The 24,085-nt window shown below is 41.5% G+C and overlaps 1 protein-coding gene across 1 annotated transcript in view; it reads left to right on the top strand.

Annotated features, from left to right (window-relative positions):
• Window positions 1-24,085, top strand: part of LOC137503148 (C-type lectin lectoxin-Lio3-like) — a 93,872-nt gene that overhangs the window by 23,546 nt on the left and 46,241 nt on the right. Inside the window, exon 4 of the mRNA XM_068230623.1 lies at window positions 17,071-17,292. Within this exon, the coding sequence (XP_068086724.1) occupies window positions 17,071-17,292 (222 nt within the window). The remainder of the gene's footprint in view (window positions 1-17,070; window positions 17,293-24,085) is intronic.

The following is a 24,085-nucleotide window of genomic DNA, read 5'->3' as shown; positions in this document are numbered from 1 at the left end:
ATGAATAAGCTGATTATGTTTATTTACAAGTATAAGAGTAATGTTGCTAATGTGTTTTACAGACACAGGATGACAAAGAACTACTGCTGGTTTCTCACAAATAGTATATCCACGTTCCTCTGTAACAATAAAGTCGTGCAGGACTTGCGAAGGTTGTAGATTACTATTCAAGTGTGTAATAATATTACAAGTAATGTTCACATTATAATCATCGAAGAGTTTTATAGGTTGATCAGACTCGTAACGTACGTTCGGTAGGAGCTCCCTCGATGAAAATCCAAGCAGTGGTCCAATCGAATCAGGTTGTGATTTGAAGTCAATCTTAAATGATGATTCAATAACACATTTATGTGTAATGTTGCTTATAGTGATTGAGAACTTGTAATTATGATTACTAAAACTATCTTCCCCAAACTGATCAATTAACGTACTTTCAATATAGTCGTGAATATCGTCTACTGTATAACTACCTGAGGGTAGTGTTAGCACATACTCATCGTAATAGAACTTGTTTAAACCATCACGCACATTATAGATTTTATTGTAGCTTTCAAACGATACTAGTCCAAGACTATGCGGCTGATAACCAAGTTCGATTGGTGGATTAAAACATACGGTTGTTTCAGGTCCTTCTCCACGTACAGCAAACGTTCTTTCACTGTTCGTCATCACGTAGACACTAATGCACTTTCTCTACTGTCTGGGTTTGATATCTATATATATAAAAGCAAGTCGGGCTGGAGCGATGTATATATAAATATTTAAAAATGAAAAAAGACGTGAATTAATGAGGCACTTCCAGAAATCTCAGAAATTTGAAATTTGGTACGAGGGAAACTGATGACCCCAGGATCCGTAGAAAAATCGGAAATCCTCAAAATTCCCTGAAGGGGGCACGCTGGAGGGGCTCAAATTTTGGGCTCAGCATAAGAACACAGTCGTATAGTATATCCAAAACGATAACCTATAGGTTTCGTGGGCTTAAAAATTTTCGGGAATTTCCTCATTTTTATCCCCCAAACCCCAAATCAAGATGGCGGCACAACCTGCGAGACGAGGTAGACAATTGAAATTTGGTGAAATTATAGCTTTTGGTCCCTAACCGACGGGAAAATTCCAAGATGTTCAAATTTTTCACTTTTTACCCCCAAAGATATCGAAATATTGAAGCAATTTTAATGACTGTGCAGACATTCCTTTCGAGCTATTTTTTGGCTAAACGGTAAGTCGTATCACAAAACGGATGGCACAATGTCGCTTCAATTCGGAGTGATCTACAACTTTGTTCCTGTGACATTTTGTCGTATCTCTCTCCCTTATACGTTAAATTTGGCCCTATTTCTGGATTGTTCGTAAATTTGGTGATTTTTACAAGTATATTCTATTGTTTGACACACTTATAAGAATGATAGGATCATCACTTTGTGTACGCACATTGGTACGATTAAGGGACATATGTGTACCAAATTTCGTGATTCTAGCTTATACATAAGTAGGCAAAATGTAATGTAAAATGTTAAAAATGCACCCAAATTTCACCCTATTCAATATTTGAACTCACTTTACCCCCTTAATATGGGAGATACGAGGAAACGGTTCAGAAACAAACATGTAGAGCGATAAATGAGGCGTCTGATGGCGCAAACCGTTTCTTAATATCATAAACCGTTTAGGAGATATGAATCACGAAGTGGAAGTCTGCACTTTTCAACTTGCTCATGCTTATCCGTCATCTAAATAAATAAAATCGTAACGACCGTGTGTCTGTACATTGATTATTTTGGCGAAATTTCCGTACAGTTATCCGTTTCAGGTGTAATAATGACCATCTGCATCATTTTTAGCTTTGGTGTCTGTTTGTCTGTTTGTCTGTCCTTCTATAACTTGAAAACAACTGGATATATTTCCATCAAACTTCATATTTAGAATCCACCTGTCCTTGGGTAGGTTTTAGCGCAAAAAGTAAAATCGTAACGACTGTGTGTCTGTACATTGATTATTTTGGCGAAATTTCCGTACAGTTATCCGTTCCAGGTGTAATAATGACCATCTGCATCATTTTTAGCTTTGGTGTCTGTTTGTCTGTATGTTTGTCTGTTAGTCTCTTTGTCTGTTTGTCTGTTTGTCTGTCCTTCTATAACTTGAAAACTACTAAATATATATTTCCACCAAACTTCATATTTAGAATCCACCTCTCCTTGGGTAGGTTTTAGCGCAAATATCGTATCTAAATCACTGAACTGAGTGGGGATTTTTACGAAACCGAAACCTTGGTTTGCTCTCCCTCAAAGTATACACAACCGAACTTAATGGAAATCAACCTGCCTTAATGAAAATTAATTTCTAAACCTTTTTTTCTCATGTGCATCATTTCGATAACAGGATTTAGTAAGGGAGATATCATTAACGGATCATTTTTCGGTACAAATCCCAGCGGACTTAACGCAAGAGCGGGTGCGTGTAAAGCGTACTTCTTACAACTTGAAAACTAACAAGATATTTGAACCAAATTTTATATATAGCATCCATCTGTCCAAGGGTAGGTTTCCTTGGTGTCTGTTAGTTAGTTAGTTAGTTAGTTTGTTTGTTTGTTTGTTTCTTTGTTTGTTTGTTTGTTTGTTTGGTCTGTTTGTCTTTCTCTAACTTGAAAACTACTGGATATATTTCCACCAAACTTCATATTTAGAATCCACCTATCCTTTGGGGAGGTTTTAGGGCAAATATTGTTTCTAAATCCCTGAACTAATTGGGGGTTTATACGAAACCGAAACCGTGATTTTGCACTCCCTCAAAATACACACAACCAAACTTAATGGAAATCTATCTGCCTTAATGGAAATTAATTTCTAAACCTTTTCTTCTCATGTGCATCATTTCAATCACTTACAGGAAAGATAGTATGATCAAACTCTACACGAACATTGGCCCACCCAGTACCCATATGTGAGCCAAATGCTATGTCACATAATTATCCGAAGAGTAATGCAATGTAAGATAATCTTACACAAATTTCAACCTATTCAACGTTTTTGATTCAATCTCACCCATGAATAGATTAGATGCGAGAAAATATCATAGGACCAGCCATTTAGATCGCTAAATACTGCGCCTTACGGTACAATCCTTTGTCGATATGACGTACCGTTTAGCAGCAGTTAATCTGTAAATGAAGGTCTACAATATTGTAAACATTCGTATACTTTCGTATGTCCATCTGTATATATTCATTGATGTCGATTTGTAGCGATCGAGAAAGGATGTGTCTGCTATTGTAATCAGTACTCCTTACACCGACTTTGACGGCTGGCAGTAGGAATAGGGTCCTTCTCCAACTCCTGTGTAACTGGCATTAGTAAGGAGGGCCTACCATTTTAATGAATAATTCACTTTTCGATTTGTCTTGCAGAAGGCAAGGGATCATGCAGTTTTGTTCGAAAGTCCCCTACTCTATTGTGTTTGGCTCTAGGCCAGGGTGCCCGCCATTATAAACAAATTTTCCAATCTAAAATTTGACTAGCATTAGGCATAGTGGCCAGCTATATTCATGGAAACTCACTAATTCTGTGTGACTGGCAGTAAGCTGGCTAGCAGCAGTAAAAAGGGACTGTCATTATAATGATAACTGCAAAACTCAATTTTGACTGGTGGTAGGGAAGTTGCCTGGTATTATAATTAAAACTCCTCAACTGTAACCTGTCTGAAAATAGGAAATGGGTCTGCCAGTGTAACTAAAACTCCCCAAATCGATTGTGACCGCGCAGTAGGCATTGGGGCCTGCAATTATAATGTAAACTTACCAACTCGATTGTGAATGGCAGTAGGCAAGTGAGCCTGGCGTTATCATCACAACTCCGCAACCCTCACTTTACATTGGAAACAACGTATGTGGACCTCCCCATGCTATTTCTCGGATAAGGCTAAGAGACATGCAATTTTAAAACAATCTCATTTGCTGCACGCACAGTATTTACGTCGATATCCGTATACAATGTAGAATACCGTAGCGAAGCACGGGTACATTTGCTAGTAAGAACATAAGACATAATCGTCCGCACATGCGTGTATTAAAGTTTTGCACACGGTTTTTATTGTAAACAATGTCTGCACTGCTTCCGAAATAACGTATGAGCTCAAAAGGAGGAGGTAAATCTCCATAGCTATCAAAATACCATACTTTAGATTTACGTTTTACATAAGCAACGTAATGAGTTCCAGGTCCACGACTGTCGTCCAAGTTAATTACGGCACTTTCACGTTCACGTGGGCGCGCTGGTAGTTGATCGCGCATATACACTCCTCGAAAATAATGAATTCCTAGTTGTTTAGCAAACGTAAAAACTTCATCATGCGTTAGAGCTCGACGTTTTTTGGAGAAATGTAGATACCAAGCCCTTTCTTGTATGGCGCTAGCGTCATGTTCACACCTTTGCCTCGTAACGCAATTGCCTCCATCGTCTTGTTATGACGTTCACTCTCTTTCAACTGTTGTTTCGCTTCTTCTACAGCTTTGACAGTTCTCGCTACAGCACTAGCACCACCTAGCAATGACCCTAAAGCTGCTAAGCCAGCAAACAGCGCAGGAAGAAATCCTCCTCGTTTTGGTACAGGAATAATTCGTGCACGTTTACTAAATATTGCTCTGCACTTTGGAGAAATTCTCGCTCTTGCTGCGCGTAACGCTTTAATAATAATTACACGAGGATTGTATTCCCCTCGAATAGCTTTTTGCGCAGCCTTTATAACATCTTTCCATCCAACAGTTTTTACTTTCTTCTTCTTCTACATGTCGTTTGGATATTGTTGTTTCACCATGCTGGACACGACTTTACTAGTCAAGAGCAAATCATAAACTAACCGTTACCTCTTGTTTCGTTTAATATATATATTACTATTACGTACTTTATGATTCAGTTATCATGAAGATTATAAAGCAGCAAGACACGCTACCTGTTACCGACATTGTACCACATCTCTTACCTAGTTCTAGTACAACTACAGGAAAACGTCATGGAACGTTGTTTCCTTTCACTGTTCGATGTATTATATCAGGTCCATCGGGATGTGGTAAAACAAATCTTTTACTCACACTTATTACTTCTGTAAATGGTGTACGCTTCGAGAATATTTACGTTTTCGCAAAGTCACTCTATCAGCCGCTATATACTATTCTACAAACTGTAATGCACGATCTAGTTAAAGATGGAATAAGATATTTTAAATTTAATTTACATGAGCAAGTACCATCACCAGACGATGTGCCTCCTAATTCTCTTATGATCTTTGATGATGTCGCAACAGAACAGCAAAACGTTATTCGTGCATTCTTTAGTATGGGTCGGCATAAATATGTTGATTGCATCTATTTGTGCCAAACCTATTCTCGTGTGCCTAAGCAGTTGATACGCGACAACGCAAATGTTATTGTGCTTTTTCGGCAAGATGAGCGCAACATGCGGCATGTGTATAACGATCATGTTAACACTGATATGACATTCGATGACTTTAAGCGTATGTGTGCTAAATGTTGGTCATTACACCGTTACAGCTTTTTAGTTATTGATAAAGAAAGTGATGTACAGCATGGACGATATCGCATGGGTTTCGATCATTTTATATGCATTAACACAGAATTACAGTAACTACTTGATTATAAACCATCATCATGTTAACATCTAGCAAGGAGATCACAAAACATATCATCCAAGCTCGAAACAATATTCGACGGAAATTTAAAGAGCTTAAACGTATTCAAGCAGACACGGATTTATTTTTAAGAACACAACTAAGTACACCACTGAAAGAAATTTTTAATTCTACTTCATTACCGCAGTCTACTTCAAGTTTTGCTTCTATGCAAACATCATATCATAAAGAGAAGCATGAAGAAGAAAAGCATGAAGAAGATACGGAAGAGAAGAAGCAGGATGTAGATCAAGAAGAGGAAGAGGAAGATAAGGAAGAAGAAGAAGAAGAAGAACTTAATGATACATCACCATCTAAGCGTGTTGAGTTTTTAACCACAGATGTTATTGCTGAAACACCTACTACATCGACGCAAAATCTACCATCTTTGTCTGAGGTTATGTTTACACCAGAGTATCGCAATCAGTTTAGAACTTTTATTCAAGATACCTATGGATCTCTCTTTGCACCTTATATAGAAAAACTTTTTACAGGACAAACTGACACTACCTACGGTATTCGCTACGAAGATGACTGTTTCCGGATAGGAAATACAAATGTTAAGATTAATAGCAATAAACTCATTGTAAAAGGTGTTACCTATAAACCTACGAAAGGACTCTTAGAACTTCTTTTCTCACGAATACCTGACAAGGATATAATTTTACAAGGTGATCTTAAAAAATATAAAGCAATACTTTTTGCTACTGACGCAACACGACGTAATTACAAGATAACAGAAGCTGTAAATGCGAATAAGAGTTACAAGTATCGTGAGTTTATTTCTAAGCTGTTTCCGACTGCACGTAGTTTAGATGTTATCTACAAGCCTTTGTTGCCGTATGTGGATGTAAGATACTGGAATGACCCAAACTTACTCGTTGAACGATTACAACTTTTAAGAGCATCGCAAGAGGCTGGTCACACTGGTCACGGATCAGAAATTCTAGAAATAGAAAGAGAACTACGTTATGCCGGTATTATTTTGTAATGGCTCGTCAAGAGAAGATCTCACCTGTAAAGGTAAACATCGCACATGAGTTACATAAACCAGCACGTCGCACCTACTGTCGCAGACGCGTTATTACACGAGGAAAAGATGATCTCTGGCAAGCAGACTTAGTAGAAATGATTCCATATGCTTCTAGTAATAAGGGGTATAAGTATCTACTTAATGTTATCGATGTGTACTCGAAGTTTGCTTTTGCACAACCCGTGCGTTCTAAAACAGCAGCTCAAGTTAAAGAAGCATTTAAACATATTGTTGAAGAATCGAAACGCTGCCCAAGGCTTCTTCAAACTGATCAAGGTAAAGAGTTTTACAACAAGGATTTTTCTTCTTACCTCAAGTTACTTGGCATTCAACACTACTCTACGTTCAGCAATCTCAAGGCAAGTGTTGTAGAACGCTTTAATCGTACACTCAAAACAATGATGTGGCGAGAATTTACAGCGCAAGGTTCATATCGTTGGATTGATCTGCTACCTAGACTTTTATCTACCTACAACGATACACCTCATCGCACTATCGGAACAAAGCCACGTCTTGTTACAAAGAATACACCTCGTATAAATGCTATTCATCTTGTAATTAAAACAGCTGATCCAGGTCGTCATCGCTTTAAAGAAGGTGATTTTGTTCGCATCAGCAAACACAAGTCTATCTTAGCAAAAGGATACACACCTAACTGGAGCACTGAAATTTTTCAAATCAGAAGTGTTAAGCTTACTAATCCAGTTACGTATTTACTTCGCGATCTCAGAGGACAGCCTATTGAAGGAGGATTCTACATCGAAGAACTGCAGAAAACAAAATATCCTGATCACTATTTAGTTGAACGTGTTATTCGACGTCGTGGCAATAAACTGTATGTTAAATGGCTTGGTTTTAATAACAGCTTTAATTCATGGATTAATAAAGAGGATGCACTTTAAATCTTATGTGTGTTTTCTTTTAATCCTCTACGTTTCCTTTCTTCTAAGTCACTAGGACATGCTGTAGGATTAAACAACACCTGTAATATATTTTGACAATTCATATTTATTTTAGAATATGTATACATTTTTATCCTTTGTTTAATTTGCGGTCTTTGTCACTCAGTTTTCGTTTTATTACACCAACAACGACAAGTGCTGCTATATTCTTCTGAGCAGCTAAAGCACCAGGTAATAACACACACACACACAGCATAACTCTACGAAGCAGATTTTAACAGCTACACGACATACTCTATGCAGGCAGCATGTAACTACGTGTCAGGCGAACGTGTTCTAGGGCCGCAGGGGAGATGAAGCACGAAGAAAAGAAGATCAATCACTCTATTGATGAGTCCAGGCCCAACATGCTTCCTCATCTTTCTCCCAGCACGTTTCTTCACCCTTTCCTTGTTTACTCTCTCCACAGCCATGATAAGTGTTTATAAGCGAAGACAACTCGTTAGTTTTAGGTCCGTGATACAGTTTAATTAGTTGACATGTACGGCACTGTCTCACAGAAGGTCGTCTACCTAAACTCACGTGTTCATGATGTAAACTACACGTTTGAAGCTCTGACAAAACAGGATCTTGAGTCCACTCACGAGGCACCTTATCCCAAATCTTCTTTACAGCATTCGCAGCTACATTAACCAAAAATGCCTTTGGTAATGCATTTAACTCTTCTTCTGTAAAAGTGTTTAGTTTCTTTTTGCATGCATAAAACTTTACGATCGCCTTTTCAACTGCGTTACACTTAGTATCTGTTAGAAATGACATGATGTCTTTACTCTAGAAATGTTTCTTTTACACTAAGGTTATTTCGACACTGCAGTTTACATATGTTGTTCACTTCCCGGCATGCACTGCGACACAACCAATCAAAGAGCATACCTACATGTTGTAAAGACTGTTTACTTGTTTCTCTACTATGCTCCTTCGGAAGAGTTTTAAATGATGGGCACCCCAATTCATGCATGTCGATAATTTCACATGATGGTGGTAGAAAATCACGCAACCATTCTTTCTTTTCACAACCCTTTAAAAGAACAAGATCTGCTCTTGACAAATGTGCATTCATCATTAAAGGTAGAAAACGATAAGGTATTCCTTTTTCTTCCCACTTCAAACCTAAATTGTTTTCAATCCACTGAGTCTGCTTTTTATCTTCATCTGTTTGCAAACAGTAAGGGAACGGTTGGCTAAATACTAAACTAACAAGTTTTGGAGCACACAACACACTGCAATCTAACACAGCCACCTCTTTAAACACAAATTTGTTTCCGTTTACTTTAAAGCCTTGCACATCAACTATTAATGTTTTCGTCATGTTTGCACTCCACACTCTATCACTGTTTCTCAAAGACTAAAGCTTTTAGTCAGCGAACGGGGTTAAACATGCACAATGACGTCATCACTGCAGCACGTCCTTACTCCAGCTTGCCCGATGCGTGATTATACTTGTTCGAATTAACCGCCACCACATTTCAACTAAAGAGTGCAGCAGCGAGGTAAGCGATGTAAGATGGCAGTAGCTAAAGATGGCAGCACTGTTCTCTCTGGATTAAAGATGGCTGCCTGTCAAAAATATTTTTTCAAATTATCCGCCACTACATAGAGTGCAGCACTGAGGTTTGCGATGCAAGATGGCGGGTGACAGCTTGTCAAATAGATTTTTTTTCAAAGGTAAGTAGCTAAGGAGGGCAGCACTAAGGTTAGCAATGCAAGATGGTGGATGACAGCTGTGATGTAAAAAATTACCCGCAAGATAGCACCACGATGCTCTTTTCATTAAAGATGGCAGCTTGTTAAATAGAATTGTTCAAATTAACCGCCTCGAAGGTAAGTAGCTAAAGAGGGCAGCACTGTTCTCTCTGGATTAAAGATGGCTGCTTGTCGAAAAGAATTTTTCAAATTAACCGCCTCAAAGGTAAGTAGCTAAAGAGGGCACCACTGTTCTCTCTGGATTAAAAATGGCTGCTTGTCGAAAAGAATTTTCCAAATTAACCGCCTCAAAGGTAAGTAGCTAAAGAGGGCAGCACTGTTCTCTCTGGATTAAAGATGGCTGCTTGTCGAAAATAATTTTTCAAATTATCCGCCATAACAAAGAGGGCAGCACGGTGCTCTCTGGATTAAAGATGGTGGATGACAGCTGAAGAGCGCGTAGAATTTGTTTCCAAACAAGAGCACGTAGAATTTGCCACCACCACATTTCAACTAAAGAGTGCGGCACTGTTCTCTCTGGATTAAAGATGGTGGATGACAGCTGACAGAAAAGCGCATAGGTTTGTTTCCAAACAAGAACACGTGGAATTTGCCACCACCACATTTCAACTAAAGAGTGCAGCGCTGTTCTCTCTGGATTAAAAATGGTGGATGACAGCTGTCAAAAAAGCACATGGGTTTGTTTCCAAACAAGAGCACGTGGAATTTGCCGCCACCACATTTCAAAGGTATCTAGCTAAAGATGGCAGCACGGTGCTCTCTGGATTAAAGATGGCGGATGATAGCTCTCAAAAGAGCGCATAGGTTGGTTTCCAAACAAGAGCATGTAGAATTTGCCGCCACCACATTTCAACTAAAGAGTGTAGCACTGAGGTTTGTAATGCAAGATGGCGGATGACAGCTGTCAGAAAATAGCACGTGAATTTGTTTCCAAACAAGAGCACGTGGAATTTGCCGCCACCACATTTCAACTAAAGATTGCAGCACTGTTCTCTCTGGATTAAAGATGGCGGATGACAGCTGTGACGTACTACATTTCAAAGGTAAGTAGCTAAAGAGGGCAGCACTGTGCTCTATAGATTAAAGATGGCGGATGACAGCTGCACGTGGCTTTGTTTACCTCGCGCTAGTGAGGTTAAGTTGGTAGCACTAAGGTTTAGACCCGTCAAGATTGCAGCACTGCGGGTGACAGGTGATGAATTTACATCTACTACGATAAAGAGGGCAGCACAGTGCTCTGTGGTTTAAAGATGGCGGATGACAGCTGTCAAAAAAGCACGTGGCTTTGTTTACCACACGCTAGTTAGGTTAAGTTAGTACCACTAAGGTTTAGGCCCGTCAAGATGGCAGTACTGAGGTTAGCGATGCGTTGTTGTCTGTCAAAAAGCACGTGGCTGTCAAAAAACACGTGGCTTTGTTTACCTCACGCTAGTTAGGTTAAGTTGGCACCACTGAGGTTTAGGCCCGTGAAGATGGCAGCAGTGAGGTTAGCTATGCGTTGTTGTCGATGACAGCTGTCAAAAAGCACGTGGCTTTGTTTAAAAATTCAAATCTCGCGCCAAAATTCAAATCTCCCGCCAAAATTCAAATTTCCCGCCAGAATTCAAATTTCCCGCGGGAGGAGGAGGAGGCGCCCGAACTCTCCAATTATACTACTTCAGTGTGTACGCCAGTGAAAACTCTCTCCTCCTCAACCCCCAAAAATCTCAAACAATTATTACCGGTTCTCAGAAATTATTAAACATCATGTATATAAATTATGCTATTCCTCCGGTGATATTAAATGCCACCGTAATCCCGTTCAGTAAGGAAGTTAAGAACCTAGGTATGACCCTGACTGAAACTCTTGACTGGTCTGCACACGTAATAAATACATGTAGAAAGATGTACGCGACGTAAGACGTAAAGATAAAACTACTCCAAACTTTGATACTACCAATACTTGACTACTGCGACATTGTCTTCATTGATGCAACCCGTGAACAAACTATGAAACTTCAACGAGCACTGAACTCTGGACTTCGATATGTTTTTAACTTGAGTTACGATGCTCACATAACCCCTAGCTACACATTTCTTTCCTGGCTGAAACCCGAGGGGCGACGGAAATTCCATGTACTTACGTTGATATATCGAACTCAGAAGGAAAATCTACCCAAATACATCTCTTCAAAATTCCATTTATTATCCTCATTCCATAATTGTAACACTAGATCTGGCACTTCCCTCGCTATTCCCGTCAACCACTCTTCAATATATAACAGATCATTCGTTGTGGCTGGGTCACGATTTTGGAATTCACTCCCAGCTGCTGTCAGGAACTCAAACTCAATATCGAAATTTAAGATTTCATGTAGAGATTACCTGTTGAATACCGTTGATTGTCTCGTGTGTATGATGACGTATGATAGGTTGTGTGATTGTGATTATTATTATTATTATTATTATTATTATTACTATTATTATTATTATTATTATTATTATTATTATTATTATTATTATTATTATTATTATTATTATTATTATTACTATAGTGTAATGTACATAATTTTAGCTTCTTACTCATGTACATAGATCACTTTTATGGCCATACTTATATTTCCATTTACTTTATTACTTATTGTGTTCTCTTTTTGCATTGCTTATTTTTTTTTTTTTTTTTTTGTAGTTTGTATCTTACTTTTCATTATGACTTTGTCTCTTTCTCATTATCTATACGCTCCGAAGTTTATTCTATTTTGTTTCTTGAACTCTGCTTTCTTTCTTCATTATATGTTGTCCAAATCTGTAATTTTTAGCTTTTTATCTTTGATTTTATGATAGAATAGTACATTTGTTGTATATATGTATTATATGTAGATTAATAATGTGGTTAAGTGTAAGAGAGGGCCACTAGCCCTAACTTCGCCACTGCTAAAGTCAATAAATAAATAAATAAATAAATAAATAAATAAATAAATAAATAAATAAATAAATAAATAAATAAATAAATAAATAAATAAATAAATAAATAAATAAATAAATAAATAAATAATTTGGCTTGAGAAAGGCGGTTCCCTTGACGAGTGCTGATGTCATGTATGCTACTGTTTTGTATAAGTCCTCGTTTATTGTACAGTAGTGTATAACATGGGCCTCGCAGGCCAACACTGTGTTAACTTGTTTAAAAGCTTAGATTAACCATTTAATATCTTCCAAGCGCCTGGCTTAATTCAACCAAAATGTGTACAAATGATGACGTTAACAAAATGTGGTTCACTCTTAAGAAAGAATAATCAAATATGGATCAATCTTTGTACACACAACCTACTCTCCATTTACATATTTTGAAGTGGTTCTAATGCTGCCAACTATATCCAATATTTAGAAGAAGCTTTGCAGTTACTCTTGTGGGCTGATCCGACTTTGACTGAACACTGTACGCTCTAACAAGTGATTTGTGTACATTTAGATGGTTCCAGAATTATTAATATTGAGCAAATGGAGGTGTCAACGAAACAGGGGAAATGTAACTAAATTCAAAATAAGTCATAATTACAGGTTTTTGTTAATTATCTCGCACATCTTTTACTCACGGTACAATGTTAAGCCACTGATATCTCAGTCAGCTCGCACTCATGAAGCTCACTGTATTGAACTTGTTACGCACTTCAGTTCTCTTCCCGTACCGTGAAGGGGTGGGGCGGGCCTCTCTCAGACCAAACCGTCAGCTCACTGTATTCAACTTGTTACGCACTTCAGTTCCCTTCCGGTAACTTGAAGGGGTGGGACGGGCTTCTCTCAGACCAAACCGTCAGCTCACTGTATTCAACTTGTTACGCACTTCAGTTTCCTTCCGGTAACGTGAAGGGGTGGGGTGGGCCTCTCTCAGACCAAACCGTCAGCTCACTGTATTCAACTTGTTACGCACTTCAGTTCCCTTCCGGTAACTTGAAGGGGTGGGACGGGCTTCTCTCAGACCAAACCGTCAGCTCACTGTATTCAACTTGTTACGCACTTCAGTTCCCTTCCGGTAACGTGAAGGGGTGGGGTGGGCCTCTCTCAGACCAAACCGTCAGCTCACTGTATTCAACTTGTTACGCACTTCAGTTCCCTTCCGGTAACTTGAAGGGGTGGGACGGGCTTCTCTCAGACCAAACCGTCAGCTCACTGTATTCAACTTGTTACGCACTTCAGTTCCCTTCCGGTAACGTGAAGGGGTGGGGTGGGCCTCTCTCAGACCAAACCGTCAGCTCACTGTATTCAACTTGTTACGCACTTCAGTTCCCTTCCGGTAACGTGAAGGGGTGGGACGGGCCTCTCTCAGACCAAACCGTCACCTCACTGTATTCAACTTGTTACGCACTTCAGTTCCCTTCCGGTAACTTGAAGGGGTGGGACGGGCTTCTCTCAGACCAAACCGTCAGCTCACTGTATTGAACTTGTTACGCACTTCAGTTCTCTTCCGGTAACTTGAAGGGGTGGGACGGGCTTCTCTCAGACCAAACCGTCAGCTCACTGTATTGAACTTGTTACGCACTTCAGTTCTCTTCCGGTAACTTGAAGGGGTGGGACGGGCTTCTCTCAGACCAAACCGTCAGCTCACTGTATTGAACTTGTTACGCACTTCAGTTCCCTTCCCGTAACGTGAACGGGTGGGACGGGCCTCTCTCAGACCAAACAGTCAGTTCGTAAACACAGAGCTCTCTCTATTGAACTTGTTACGCACTTCAGTTCCCTTCCGGTAACGTGAAGGGGTGGGACGGGCTTCTCTCAGACCAAACCGTCAGCTCACTGTATACAACTTGTTACGCACTTCAATTCTCATCCCGTACCGTGAAGAGGTGGGGCGGTCCTCTTTCAGTCCAGGGAGGTTTGTGGTGTGGAGAAATAGAAAATTATATTCGATAAAATGTTAAAGAAATGCCAACTGGAACTTAATAAAGGAATGAGTTGTCTTGGATTCTCTTCGTTTAAAAATGAACTCTACCAGTGGTTAACAGTACTGCACGACTTACCGCCACTTTGTCTTCTGAAGCTCATTTGAGGATACTAGTGAAGATTATTTAAATGATGTAGTACTACAACGTTTTAGTGGGAAGCAGGAGCATGCTTCATGAGCTAAAGCTCATTCTGTATAACTCTTATTCGTTGTGAGTGAAGGTTTATTTATTTTTTAGCATTTACTTCAGAGGAAAGCACGGATCAGTTAGCAAATCATGCTCTGGTACGAAACAACACATGCTGCGCCCAACGTCGCCCCTCATACCATCAGAGCAGACGTGTGGCAGCCAGTCGAATAAAATGTTATGGACTTTTTTTTTGCTAGGGGCCTTACGTCGCGCCGACACAGATAGGTCTTATGGCGACGATGGGATAGGAAAAGCCTAGGAGTTTGAAGGAAGTGGCCGTGGCCTTAATTAAGGTACAGCCCCAGCATTTGCCTGGTGAAAAAGGGGAACCACGGAAAACCATTTTCAGGGCTGCCGATAGTGGCATTCGAACCTACTATCTCCCGCATGCAAGCTCAGAGCCGCGCGCCTCTACGCGCACGGCCAGCTCGCCCAGTGTTATGGAAATCCATAGGAACATCCGGCAACATAAAAGAATCTAATATGTTCAATTTTCAATCCAGCTGAATCTAGCAGAAAACTGTGGGCTTTTTCAGAAGTGATTTAACACGATTGTGATATTGTCGATTATTCATTTTACACATGTCCGGAATAAGAAATACATCAAACACGGTTAAATCATCTCGAAAATACTGCGAACTGTCCAGCTCCTGAAATGAGTTGCACACATCAGTTTATCACGTAGATAGAAGCACTGGCAGTTCAGTCCGCACACATCAGTTTATCACGTAGATAGAAGCACTGGTACAGTCCGCACACATCAGTTTATCACGTAGATAGAAGCACTGGTAGTTCAGTCCGCACACATCAGTTTATCACGTGGATAGAAGCACTGATGGTACAGTCCGCACACATCAGTTTATCACGTAGATAGAAGCACTGGTACAGTCCGCACACATCAGTTTATCACGTAGATAGAAGCACTGGTGCAGTCCGCACACATCAGTTTATCACGTAGATAGAAGCACTGATGGACATCAGTTTATCACGTAGATAGAAGCACTGGTAGTTCAGTCCGCACACATCAGTTTATCACGTAGATAGAAGCACTGGTACAGTCCGCACACATCAGTTTATCACGTAGATAGAAGCACTGGTAGTTCAGTCCGCACACATCAGTTTATCACGTGGATAGAAGCACTGATGGTACAGTCCGCACACATCAGTTTATCACGTAGATAGAAGCACTGGTACAGTCCGCACACATCAGTTTATCTGTAGATAGAAGCACTGGTAGTTCAGTCCGCACACATCAGTTTATCACGTAGATAGAAGCACTGGTACAGTCCGCACACATCAGTTTATCACGTAGATAGAAGCACTGGTAGTTCAGTCCGCACACATCAGTTTATCACGTGGATAGAAGCACTGATGGTACAGTCCGCACACATCAGTTTATCACGTAGATAGAAGCACTGGTACAGTCCGCACACATCAGTTTATCACGTAGATAGAAGCACTGGTGCAGTCCGCACACATCAGTTTATCACGTAGATAGAAGCACTGATGGACATCAGTTTATCACGTAGATAGAAGCACTGGTAGTTCAGTCCGCACACATCAGTTTATCACGTAGATAGAAGCACTGGTACAGTCCGCACACATCAGTTTATCACGTAGATAGAAGCACTGGTAGTTCAGTCCGCACACATCAGTTTATCACGTGGATAGAAGCACTGATGGTACAGTCCGCACACATCAGTTTATCACGTAGATAGAAGCACTGGTACAGTCCGCACACATCAGTTTATCACGTAGATAGAAGCACTGGTACAGTCCGCACACATCAGTTTATCACGTAGATAGAAGCACTGGTACAGTCCGCACACATCAGTTTATCACGTAGATAGAAGCACTGGTAGTTCAGTCCGCACACATCAGTATATAACGTAGATAGATGCACTGGTACAGTCCGCACACATCAGTTTATCACGTAGATAGAAGCACTGGTACAGTCCGCACACATCAGTTTATCACGTAGATAGAAGCACTGGTAATGCAGTCCGCACACATCAGTATATAACGTAGATAGAAGCACTGGTACAGTCCGCACACATCAGTTTATCACGTAGATAGAAGCACTGGTAGTAAAGTCCGCACACATCAGTTTATCACGTGGATAGAAGCACTGGTCTGCCTGCTAGGCAAGATTGTTGAGGCGTGAAGTCTATGTGGTGGTTAGCCGATTCGAATCCCGCTATCAGAATGTTGGCCGGCAGCGATGGAGTGTTGTGGTGTACAATTTCTAATGACGAGATTGCGTACCAAAAGCCTCTCGACAGCGATCGTTTGAAGCGAGGGCATATAACACTTTTGATGGTGATTAGTTCGTCGGATGGAGAAGTTAGGCCATGAACAAACACCTTGATGCTATTTTAGGCTATGTCACGTTTCACCCTCTCCTTTCTCTTACGTTTCGTCCTTCACTTCAGCTCATTAACTCCTCTTCATACACTGACCATGTCATGCATCAGAGAGTACAACAAATAACAGAGGATCTTCATTTTAAAACGTAGGATAGTCTAAAATCTGAAAGTGTGAACTAATTGTTTAAATGGGATGTTCTATCTGCCCACAGGTTATGTGCTGTTTGAAAGATTCAACTGTTATAAGGCATACGTTGAAAGAAAGAACTGGACTGAGGCCAGGAAGCAATGCAAGAGAGACAGAGGGGATCTGATGGTGGCGGAGAGTGACGGGGAGTGGTTCGATGTGATCCCTGCAATGTACAATAATTATTCGTTGTCCAACCCCTGGATGGGAGTTCACAAGCCTGTAGGTTGCTGGGTGACTGTGCATGGTAAGTTCTTCTCTCTAGCTCTCTTCTGCTCATGAAATACTGTATGTCGGACGGAAGACATTTCTTATATTAAACATTTAGCTAGTGATGTCACTGGCTGATGAACGCACGAGGAGTAGATAACCATCTCCTATTAATTATAATCAAGCGAGGAACTAAGGAGTCCAACCCTCAGTAGCTCAGGCCGCAAAGAGCTAGCTTTCTGAGACCAAGTTGGCAGGTTCGATTCTCGCTCACTCCGGTGCTACGTCAGACTTGTGTCCATAGATTTACTGGCACATAAAATTTTATCCTGAAGGGCAAAATTCCGGCACGCTGATGTGTCGAAAAACCATGCGAATATACTTATTGGGGCGTAAAACCGATAACATGAATTAAGTCCAAAGAAAAGGAAAGAGCCGTAAAGGGCATGAACACCGTGAGAGTATGAGGACTTCTTGGTGCTGTTGGAGAAGTTATCTATATGTTCCAGTTTTGTATCATCGACCAGACATTCATTTCTCCAAACTTTCCTCCCTACTGACATTACTTTAGACTTTGTTCATGTCATTCTCACTCCACCTCTCTTCAGCTTCCATGATGTTAGATTGCAGGCTTTCAGCTCTCTCTGTCATTAACAAAAAATCATCGGCGCAGTACAAACTTCTTATGACATTTACACCTGACTGAATCAATCCCTGGCACTTCCATTAGCTGAACTGTAGTCATGTGCAACTCCCACTGTAGCCGTTCTCAAAATAAATGAGTTTGATTGCTAGTAATATTCCCTCAGTATGGCTAAATCATTTCCCGCAGTGCTCTGCCATATGACTTTTGTAGATCTACGAATCATAAACATACATTTTTATTCATCTCGCAGTACTTTGCAATAACCTGGTGTATAGTAAATCTCTGATAGTGACAACCCCTCTGCGGCCTGAAACCTCACTGGTTCACATCCGGCTTACTCTCAACCATTGATCGCTCTCTCTCTCTATTCCAAAATACACGTAAACGCCTTTCCTGGTGCACTACCGAATCACCATCAACAGCATCCTTGAAATACCTACATAGTTCTTGGAATCCTTCCCTTGGTTGTAGAAAGGTGTAATTACTGCTTCGTCCAATCAGAAGGTACCTCTTTAACATTGTTACTCTGTTATACCACTGACAGCCTTCCCAGGATATTTCGAGCCTAATTTCGTCCAATTCCTGCTGCTTTGAGACAATAAAGTGTATTTACCATTCTCATGGGCGACGTCCACTTACACAGAACAGGGATTTCATTTATAAACGATCTGGCCATTCTCACAGCACTCGGCCTACCTTGCTGTCGTAACGTGCCACAAAGTGGAGTTCTGGACCATGGTTGCCAACTGTTGAACTAATCTCGAACATTCGTGCTCAGTATTTATCATCAAGTGTGTATCGGCATGTTCGTCAACACTGCGCTAGATCACTTGTTAAAGATACCGTAGTGATGTAAACTGTTATCTATCATTATCAATAAGTTATTTCGTGATGTTTTATTGCACCTGGCCTTCTTTTCCACCCAACCAGGCACTGAAATACACGTACGTCACATTACTATAATTGGATAGAATACAAAGAAAATTACAATAAGAGTGATGAGTGATGAAATTAAATTAATTCGAAATAAATATAACTAGATAGCGCATGAAATGTAATAAGACTTGAAACATAAAACGATCAATAGCTTTAAGCTAATCTTCTACCATGACGACAGAATGGTTGTGATTATCAGCTTAAAGTTTATTGGCACTGAATGTCTCCAGAGTGCTTCTTTGAAAGTACGAACAGCGCTTAACTCTCTGATACTTTGAGGAACACTCGGAATGTAGCCTCAGTGTACACATTTACGATAGTTTAATCACTCCTTTACCAGAACTGCCGGCTGTTCCTGAGTCCTGTCGTAAAGTTTATCACAGTCTGGGTCATTATCTTAACATGATTGTGAAGTAAACACCATCGCTTTTGCCCGGTATATCATCTTCAGCAGAATTGCGTCGGGAGAACACTACAAACACGCAAGCATGAGGTGTTACTTGAAAGGAACCTTCAATCATCACAAGTTGAATTAATTTCCTGTGTTAAACAAAAAACGTTTTGAATTATGCGACCACCCACCTACTAAAACACCACGCGAAGGCCAAAAACAGCAGACAAAATTACAAGAAATATGCAGTTAAAGAGAGAAACCGTTGAAGGCTAAACGATACGTTTGGAAAGAGGTTACGTTAAGAATTGTAAGCCATAGGAAAGAGAGATTTGCACACATGAGGATGAGATAGGCACGACTCCTACTGGCGCAGCAAGGGGGAAGCGAGCCGTTGATTTACGTTCGGCGCGAACAAATTAAGAATTTATGCCGAAATGTTAAATTAAAGGAGCGAAAAAGAATATGTTAGCATGGCTCAGTACTGCTTGAAGGAGCTTGAATGAAAGCAAAGCACTTAGGACTGTTCGTTTCGCGGTCTAGCTCCTGTAAGGCAGGGTGGACAGCATTTGCCATGTGTGGGTAACTGCGTGTTGTGTGTAAGCTGGCGACAGCACAGACACCCAGTACTCGAGGCAGGGGAATTAACTATTTAAGATTGAAATCCCCGACACGGACGGGAATTGAACCCGGAGCCCTCTAGAACAAAGGTCAGCACGCTAACCATTTAGCCACGGGGGCGGACACTTAAGGTGTGTGGGGGTATTTCCCCTTTCGGCCTTTGTGTAGGGAATATAGCCGTGTGTTGACAAATGTCAGGAGATGAGGCGAGGGATTTCTCTGTACGCAAGTTTACAACATCGTGTCAGCCCTTGTACATCGGTTCCAGGAAACAACAATATCCCAGAGGTCCTGGCACAGCGTGGGTTGTACCGTGGATGAAAGATGTGCTGTGTTTAAGTTACGGTGTTGGGAAGACTGTGACAGGATTGTGAGCTGCACGTTAGTTCCTCGTTTTTCGCATATTACTGACTTGTTTGAATATGGAACGTTTCGTCTTAAAGAAGCTGTAAATGTGTACATCCTCGGTAAGTTATGAAAATGTTTTGTGCAGCACTAGCATGTAGTAGCAAAACATGATCGCGCATGCGTGCCTAAGTTCTAAAGGTAGGTCTGTCAGTTTGTCAAATGGCCGGGGACTGATTATAACCCCTAATGGCTCCATCAAAAGTGCAGGTAACTATTTTGTACTGTAACTGGCGAGCGTCATAACTCATTTCCAATGGTTCTATGTTCTCACCAAGACGGCCGAGGCTTGAATTACGGTCGATGCATGGAACACTTTTAAAACGGAAAGTCAGGTTCTGTTGATTCCGATTCTTCTTAAAACCGTAGATCACGTCGCTTACTTTCCGTTAGTACTTTTGAGAAATAATTGCATCATTTACGGTTGTGTATATCGAGTATCCAACAATTCTTCAGGCTTACCTTACACCTTAAACGGTGAGTGGATGCCGTGACGCACCCAGAAAGTGGGGCATAAGTCCAGGCCAGTAGTGTGGGGCGACTTTTCCTTGGGAGGATATATGAAAAGAAAACCTGTTCTACCGAGTGATGGGTCATCCGTACATATTGAAGGTTTTGTTTGGTACCATGTATGAGGGCCATTCAGAATGCAATGAGCCCGAGGCTACAAAATGAAAACCGCTGAAGGGTTCATAATGCAATTGCCTGCGGAAGAAGGTGCGGTCCCTACAAGAGCGCTGAGGTCCTAAACTCACTGCCGAATAGACCTGCAGAAGAAGGTGCGATCCCTATAAGAAAGCTGAGGTCGTAAACGCACAGCTGAAGGGACATGCGGAAGAAGGTGCTCTCCCTATAAGAGCGTTGAGGTCCTAAACTCACCGTTGAAAGGATCGTAATGCAACTACCTGCGGAAGGATGTGCGGTCTCCATAAGAGCGCTGAGATCTTACACTCACCACGGGAAGGATTGTAATGCAATTGCTTGCGGAAGGAGGTGTGGTCCCCATAATACCTCTGAGGTCCTAAACTTACCGCTAGAAGGATCGTAATCCAATTGCCTGCGGAAGGAGGTGCGGTTCCTATAAGAGCGTTGATGTCCTAAACTCACCGTTGAAAGGATCGTAATGCAACTACCTGCGGAAGGAGGTGCGGTCCCTATAAGAGCGCTGAGGTCCTAAACTCACAGCGGGAAGGATTGTTGTAATGCAATTGCTTGCGGAAAGAGGTGTGGTCCCCATAGTACCTCTGAGGTCCTAAACTTACCGCTAGAAGGATCGTAATCCAATTGCCTGCCGAAGGAGGTGCGGTCCCTATAAGAGCGTTGAGGTCCTAAACTCACCGTTGAAAGGATCGTAATGCAACTACCTGCGGAAGGAGGTGCGGTCCCTATAAGAGTGCTGAGGTCCTACGTTCACCGCTGTAAGGGTCGTAATGCAATTGCCTGCGGAAGAAGGTGCAGTCCCTATAAGAGCGCTGAGGTCCTAAACTCACCGCTGGAAGGATTGTAATGCAACTACCTGCGGAAGAAGGTGCAGTCCCTATAAGAGAGCTGAGGTCCTAAACTCACCGCTGGAAGGATTGTAATGCAATTGCCTGCGGAAGAAGGTGCAGTCCCTATAAGAGCGCTGAGGTCCTAAACTCACCGCTGGAAGGATTGTAATGCAATTGCCTGCGGAAGAAGGTGCAGTCCCTATAAGAGCGCTGAGGTCCTAAACTCACCGCTGGAAGGATTGTAATGCAATTGCCTGCGGAAGAAGGTGCAGTCCCTATAAGAGCGCTGAGGTCCTAAACTCACCGCTGGAAGGATTGTAATGCAATTGCCTGCGGAAGAAGGTGCAGTCCCTATAAGAGCGCTGAGGTCCTAAACTCACCGCTGGAAGGATTGTAATGCAATTGCCTGCGGAAGGAGGTGTGGTCCCCATAATACCTCTGAGGTCCTAGACTCACCTCTGGAAGGATCGTAATCCAATTGCCTGCGGAAGAAGGTGCAGTCCGTATAAGAGCGCTGAGGTCCAAACTCGCCGCTAGAAGGACATGGCTTCACACCACGTTACGACAGAGCGAGCACGCACATGCGTTGATCGCCCACGACACCCAGTCGTGCTGGAAACAGTGAAATGGATGCTTCAGAAGAAGAGCAAACGGTGTAGGGCTTTTCCTGACAGCAGAAAGAGTGATCGAAGAATGGCACAAATGTACAGAGAGCACTGCATGGCCGCCGCAAGGGTCAAGGCATGGCCCAACCGTTCAGGATGTTGTTGGCCGGTGACGAACGCCACACCGCATTACCGATGCCATTGTGCAGGAGGTGGATGCCCTCATTGAGTTACGGTAGCAGCCATTGCCGCAGAGGTCGGAGTGTGCTTCGGAAATATTCGTGCCTTAATTAAAAACAGATGGAAATTTCGCAGGTGGAATTGCGCGTCTCACAGTATTCAAGCAGCACAGGAAGCATGTCGAATGGACTTCGCTCCCGAACATTTGCTGCGCTATGCCAAGCAAGCCACGAGTGGTCGCTGGAGACGAGACTTCGACCTCGAGTCAAAACGACAAAGTCTCTAGTAGAAGCATGCAGGGTCACCGCCAAGGTGAGCTAAAGAATGCTCTGAGAAGCAAACAATTTTCCTCGCACGACGTCAAGCAGCGTTCGGAACTGTTTTACAACACAGCACCAGGAATTTCACAAGACGGCCATACAGTGGGAAAAGCTCCTCAACAGTACCGGGCAATACTTTTGAAATAACGGTACTGGTTTTGAATTTATAGCCTCCGGCTCTTTTCTTTTTGAATGGCCCTCATAATGCTGGAGTTGGTTTAATAATGAATATGAAAATAGGGCAGTGGGTAAGCTACTACGACCAGCATAGTTAAAGAATTATTGTCGTCAAGATAGACACCAAACCAATGCCCACCACAACAGTGCAGGTCTATATGCCTGCTAGTCCAGCGGATGATGAGAAATCGAAAGAATATACGAAGAAATAGAAGATTTATACAATATGTAAAAGGTGACGAGAATCTAATTGTGACGGGAGACTGGAATGCAGTGGTAGGCCAAGGAACAGAAGGTAATACAGTAGGAGAATTCAGATTGGGACAGAGGAACGAAAGAGGAAGTCGGCTGGTTGAATTCTGCACTGATCATAATTTAGTCCTTGCCAATACTTGGTTCAAACACCACAAACGACGGCTGTATACGTGGACGAGACCTGGAGACACTGGAAGGTATCAAATAGACTTCATTATGATTAGGCAGAGATTCAGAAACCAGGTGTTGGATTGCAAAACTTTCCCAGGAGCAGACGTGGACTCTGACTACAACTTGTTGGTCATGAAATGCCATCTGAAGTTGAAAAAATTGAAGAAAGGAAGGAATGCAAAAATATGGGATCTAGACAAGTTGAAAGAAAAGAGTGTGCGGGATTGTTTCAGGGAACATGTTGTTCAAGGAATAAATGAAAAGGCTGAAGGAAACACAATAGAGGAAGTGTGGATGGTCATGAAAAATGAAGTCAGTAGGGCTGCTGAAGAAATGTTAGGAAGGAAGAAAAGACCAAGTAAGAATCAATGGATAACTCAGGAGATACTAGACTCGATTGATGAACGACGAAAATACAAGAATGCTAGAAATGAAGAGGGCAAAAAATAATACAGGCGCTTGAATAATGACGTGGATAGAACGTGCAAGGTAGCTAAGGAGAAGTGTCTGAAGGAGAAGTGCAAGGATGTCGAAGGTTGTATGGTCTTAGGAAAGGTAGATGCTGTATACAGAAAAATCAAGGAAAACTTTGGAGAAAGGAAATCTAGGTGTATGAATATTAAGAGGTAAGAT

The sequence above is a fragment of the Anabrus simplex genome, chromosome X, assembly GCF_040414725.1.
Source record: "Anabrus simplex isolate iqAnaSimp1 chromosome X, ASM4041472v1, whole genome shotgun sequence".
NCBI classification, from domain to species: Eukaryota; Metazoa; Arthropoda; class Insecta; order Orthoptera; family Tettigoniidae; genus Anabrus; species Anabrus simplex.
Note: the sequence above shows the minus strand (reverse complement) of the source record. Positions and strands in the feature narration are given on the sequence as shown.